We start from the raw sequence: 5,838 nt of genomic DNA, 5'->3' as shown, positions 1-5,838 counted from the left end.
CATGTCGGATGCCGGCAGCGGCAACGCATTGCCGCTGCATCCAACCATTAGAAGCTGGTTGCCTCCGCCAATTACCTTTATGAGAGAAAAAAGACAGAGTTTGTATCTTCAGAGTGATTGAACAAGATCCGAAATGAACATGAAGCAACATCTGACGATGATACTATTAGACATGATCGCTACGTTGTGTATGATCTTGTTTCGCAAATACCTGCGAGTCGCCGGAGCCGTACAAGCGAGGCAAAGCGTCCTGCCCGAACGAGCACAGGCCTCCGCCCTCTGCCATGTCGCTCACGCCCGCAAGCCCCGCGTCCGGTCCCACCGCCGCCATCCCGAAGAAACCCTGCGTCTCGCCTCTGCCACCGCCATACAGCGCCGCGCCCATGCCAACGCCTTCGAGAAACCCGCACGGTGGCGCCTCCAGCCCCGCCAGCTCCGGCGGTTGCTGCATCGCCACCGCCGCTGCGTAGCGCTGCTCCTCGTACGCCGTCTGCGGGTGCTGCAGCCGGCTCGGTGGCCCCCCAGCCGCCGGCACCGAGACCACTGTGCCGCGGTCGATTGAGTACCCAGCGGGGATGGCCTCCGTCAGCAGGATGTGGTCGAACGGGTCCCCGACGTACGGCGGCGTGGGCGAGACCGGGAACAGTGCCGGGGGAGGAGGAGGAGGAGGAGGAGGAGGAGGAGGGGGGTTTGATGACGAGGACGAGGAACGACACTGGGCGAGGTCGGGCTCGGGGTCGGGGGGCGGTGGAGGTGCGTCAAGTAGGGCGTACAGGGAGGGAAAGGGGGAGAATGGGGCGGCGTCGCCGGGGTAGCAGCAGAGAGACGTATTGGCCGCGGTGGCGGTTCTGGCTGCGGATGAGGACGAGGATGAGGAGACGTCCTCGTAGGTAGGGAGGAGGGATTGGTTATGATGGTGATCAGAGCGGCCGAAAAGCTCGCCGGCGGCTCCGCCGCCGTCGTCGTCGCAGAAGTCGAACAGCTGCGCAGCGATGGGGCTGGAGATGCCCTCCTGCGTTCAAATAACGAACTACTTATAACCAGCCACAAAACGCGAATGCGCAAATAAAAATAAAAATAAATTAATAAAACAAAAAACAACGAAGTTCTTCTTATCATAAATACCACAACGAAAAAGATCCGATATATACTCCTAACTTTCAAACTGGCCATTACGAAACAGTACTTTTTATTAATTTGTGATAACATTGCTAAGGAACTTTTGGCACCAAGAAGCTTCGCTTGAGGCCACGCTTCTGGCCACCGTCTCAAAAGCTTCTTACATCATGCTTTCTGTACAGTTGTTGCTTTCGAAGAACACATCGTGTTGTGGAATTTGAGCGTGTTCATAGCATCATAGAAACTCTCTCTCTCTCTCTCTCTCTCTCTCGTCGCGTGTGATGTCCATTTTGGTTTGGGCAAAGGAGAAGTCAACGGACAGTTGACCACTGCCGGTGGCTATGTGGTGGTGCCCAAGGGGAGAGAGAGAGGAGAACGTTCGGTCCTGGCGAGATGATAACGTGTTCTTCACACTACATAACGATGACAAGTCCGCCTATCGACACTTACTCCTCCATGGCCGCCGCCGTGGCCACTTCAGAGAGAGAAGATAGGCCTGCCGTCGGCCACCAACGTTGCGTTTCACGTGGTCATATGCATGTGAATGTATCATGTATGCACGTAATCACTTCTATAGGAAGGTTTATAAGTATATGTTTGTGTATTTGAAATTTCGTGCTACGATATCACGATACTACGTTTGTTATACAAAGCTGCAGTAAAGACGAGAAATTTGAACTGAGGCATTTGGAGTGTAATAAGGACTTCGAAGATAAAATGTCAGACAAAACACATTTGGCTTACTACATGCAACGAAGCCAAAGTGCAAGATTCTCCAACATCAAAATAGTTAAGGTCTTGTCCAAATGATATAGGTCGGGGCGCTTTAGCGTCCTGCAAGGAACTTGGATTCTAATGGGCATCATGTGAGGACGGCAAAGTTTAGAAGAGACCGGCAGATAAGTATATGTGCTTGACCACCAGTATCTCTCTCTCTCTCTTTCTCTCATACAACTAATTTAAGCCTTTCAATAATCCTCCTGTAGATAACGTTTTTGAAATTCAGATACATACAAAGCGGAGAGGGAGGTCATGCTTGGACATGAGTTCTATGCACGAAGCGCTCAGGTAGATAATTTGAGAGGTCTGGAAATACAAGAAAATTGACATTTTGGTGAAAAAAGTCGCTCTTGAAGGCAAAATATCACGAGTAAGGCAGCAGTGGGAGGCGAAGTGTTAGATCTGAAGAGATTTGATGAAACTCCATCATTGTTGAAGGAGCTTCTTCCAGCAACAACAAGAAAACGCTAAGATTAAAGACGCAGCTTTTCTAATGATGTATGCAGTTTTCCTTTATGAAATCATGATAGCTTCCTAAGAGAAATACCATCTGAACTACAGTCAACGAAAAATTTAGAGAGATAAAAAGATGATCATTCTGACGACTAGAAAAACTGGAAGGAGAAGATCAGAAGGCTTACGATGAAGAACTCCAACGAAGACGGTTCGATCATGTCCTGCAACATGCCTCTTTCACCACCTCTTGATCTATAGAGCAAAAGGAAACGATAAAATGGTGAAGAAGAAAACCTAAATCACTGAAAGAAGTATATATTTGTCCTCTCTCTTCTAGCTTTTTAGCTCCTACGCAGAACCTAACATCGTCTTGTTCTTCCTAGCTAGAGAAGTTAGACATTGTGTATATGTATATATATATATATATATATATATAGAGAGAGAGAGAGAGAGAGAGAGAGAGAGAGAGAGAGGGGTGAGAGAAAGCAGGAAGGTTGTTGGCTTATTATAATGACAAGCTAAAAATGGGACGAGGAGAAAAGATGACAAGAATACTGGAGAGAGAAGCTACAGGGAGCGAGGACAACTACCGGTCCGTCTCCTGTCCGAGGTGACGGCGTCAAAGATTAGGGTCCGAGGTTGACGGAGGACCAAGAGAGCGCAAATCTCCGTTTGCCGCGTCAGCATTCTTGTGACCCACAGTCAATCTCCGCTTTTTTTTTCCTGTTTTTGGTTCAGCAAATGGTACCCAAAACAATGAAAATTTAGGTCAACATCCCAAAAAAAAACACCAAATTTGACCTATTTAGTTGACGACAAATGAACAGTTTCTAGATGATGAACTGAATAATTATTATATAATCCTATATATTAATTGATTTACATGCAATTTTAATCGAGTCAAACCATATTTCTAGTTCTATGGTATGTTTGATACTGAATACTAATTGGGAGCACCTATTATGGTCGATTTTTGTCTTCTTGTTGCATTAATAATAGCTGATCTCAATTCAAATCTGGATAAAGGAGACAATCTTTTCGCTTGCCAGAGAGAAAAGGGGCATATGTTTGACCCCCTTCTTATATCCTAGAGTCTCGTGATTTAATTATAATTTTATATTAGATGAAGTCAAAACTGAAAAGTCTTAGATAAATGGTAAATATTCATATCTCTTTTAACAAATTTGCTCTAATTGTATTACAGACATAATGATTTGTGGAGGAACAGTCATAGCAGTCGATGATATTAGACTTGGCATTCGGAATAACATCGGTTGCAATCCATGTGTTGGTATCAGAGGTGAAAACAAGTGGTTTTGTTGCTGAAGAAAACAACAAAGATTTATCAGATATTTTGCAGTGGAAAAGCTCAGCATTGAATTAAGTAGCCAGGAAATAATACAGTAATGCAAAGCAAGAATTGCAGCTTTACACGACGGAGCTGTTCAAGTTGTTACTCAGCACCAAGTGAGAAGGCCACAGTAAGCACAAACCCAAGCACTACAACTTCAGATGCTGGAAAAGCCATGAGGCTGTTTGAGTTTGTCTGCAGCAAAGCTTGAGCAGAACACCACAAGAAACACAAGTGTTCAGAATAAAATCTAGTGTGCTTTTGCTTGTCTCAGAGCCAAATAGTCCTCCAAAGCAGCAGATATGTGCAGCTCTCAGTCTCTCACAGCTGAGGCTGTTCTCACACCAGTATATATGGAACTAATTCCCATCAGTCCGTTGAAAGGCCATTCCACTGTCTCAAAGCTTTCTTTAAGGCCACAGCCAGTGAGTGACCTGAGAATCCATATCCCATTAAGACTAATTCCCTGTTGGCTAGGAGGGGTGACCGGCCCTCCAAAGCAGATGAGAGAAGAAAAGAGAAGAGAAAGCAAATGAGAGGATCAACACAGATATCTTCTTCGGTGGTTGCTGCCACCCCTTTAGTACTCCACTGGAATCTCATGCCCTTCCTTCTCACAACACAAACATCCATGGGCATGTGCTTGCAGCACCTCCACTTGCATGGTTTGCTGCTGAGCTCTGGGACATGGTTGTTCCCTTGTAAATGCTGGGTTCCTTCACCAATTAGGCCATGCCAAGCTCACAATCATTAACCAGCAGCCACCCAAGCATATTGTCAGGCCTCTCCTTAGGAATTGAATTCCAGACATATTCCTGTTGCTCCGAAAAGACACGAGATCCCTGGGGGAATTAAGTAATTACTTGGCCTTCATCGGCTTCTTTGTGGTTTTACCATGTAGTGCGAAGGGCCGAGGGCCATGCATGCATGGTGAAAAGTTTAGGATGGTGGATGGGAGCATGGGCGATATGCCAAGCACCGGATATTTCGTGATCTAATTTAGGAGTAGTATGACTGACAGAGATGTTCTCCATTGTACCAAAACTGAATAAAAAAGGGAAAAGAATGACGGTGTAAAAAATAATAATTCCAATAGATGAGATTTTGATACTCATGTTGGGATCAATATTTATTTTCGATCAATGAGGACTTGAGATATTTGACCAATCAATTTTACTGATCATATTCTCGATACAGAAAATATTCTCTTAGTTAATCAGTTCTTATATGTGATTTTGAATTTGAAACACTTTGCAAAGTTTTTTTTTTTTAATCTCTGACATGAGCATCACACTGAACATGTATTATAAGTGATGCTTGAATCATAAAAAGCATGATAGATTTCGAAATTCATTTTAGAAACTCAATTCCAAGAGCATGACAGATTTCATGCAAGCTGATTGGATCAAACTGATGATCAATTTAGTGTCCAACTGACTTAATTATGAAAAACTAATTTAGCTATGTTTTTGAATTCAGGATATTTTTTTTAAAGATTATTAACTTCGACATAAGTACATGTTCCACAATAGTCTTATTGGTGATCTCAAGTTATCAGAAATCAATTTCGAAAAATTAGCTCGAGAACATATGCATCTCAAAAATTATTTTGCAAACTCCAATTCTCAAAGTGTGATAGATTTCAAATAACGAAACGGATGATGATCAATTTAGTATATCAATCTTTATGAAAAAGCTAATTTTAGCTAGTTGATAGTAAGGTTCACACTTAATCCTGTCAGGTAAATGTCGATAATTTTGTTCGCTGATATGACGGATCTGATCGAGATTTGGATCGATCTTATGTACGCCTTTTTTTTTTTTTTATCCTACCTCAGTTTGAATCGAGAATTGGACAGTGCAATTAAATCATGAGTTTGTCTTTTTCGTATCTGCGATAACGGAATCAAACACGATTGGGAAAAATCCTAAAAAATTGGATCTCCATCAACATTACTTCGCAAGACATAAACGAGATTTTTACCTTTTCTAATTTTTCTCCTTTATTTCATTTTTGTTTAGAAGCCCGCCTCCATTTTGATGCATCGACGTAAGCTTCAACGGCTAGGATGTGTTTCCTCGCCGAGTCCGAATCGCGTCAGTCAGCTTGAGGGCTCGGATTGCTCCACGCC

At 43.7% G+C, this 5,838-nt stretch overlaps 1 protein-coding gene across 1 annotated transcript in view; it reads right to left on the bottom strand.

The window, feature by feature from the left end:
• LOC135673896 (4-O-methyl-glucuronoyl methylesterase 1-like) overlaps nt 1-1,173 on the bottom strand; it is a 1,323-nt gene extending 150 nt beyond the window's left edge. The window contains exons 1-3 of the mRNA XM_065183295.1: nt 1,126-1,173; nt 212-1,012; nt 1-75 (exon numbers count right to left, since the gene is read on the bottom strand). The exon at nt 1-75 is cut by the window's left edge and continues 150 nt beyond it. Of these exons, the coding sequence (XP_065039367.1) occupies nt 1-75; nt 212-1,012; nt 1,126-1,173 (924 nt within the window). The remainder of the gene's footprint in view (nt 76-211; nt 1,013-1,125) is intronic.
• Between the last annotated feature and the right edge of the window lie 4,665 nt (nt 1,174-5,838).

The sequence above is a fragment of the Musa acuminata genome, chromosome BXJ1-5 (assembly GCF_036884655.1).
Source record: "Musa acuminata AAA Group cultivar baxijiao chromosome BXJ1-5, Cavendish_Baxijiao_AAA, whole genome shotgun sequence".
Classification (NCBI taxonomy): domain Eukaryota; kingdom Viridiplantae; phylum Streptophyta; class Magnoliopsida; order Zingiberales; family Musaceae; genus Musa; species Musa acuminata.
Note: the sequence above shows the minus strand (reverse complement) of the source record. Positions and strands in the feature narration are given on the sequence as shown.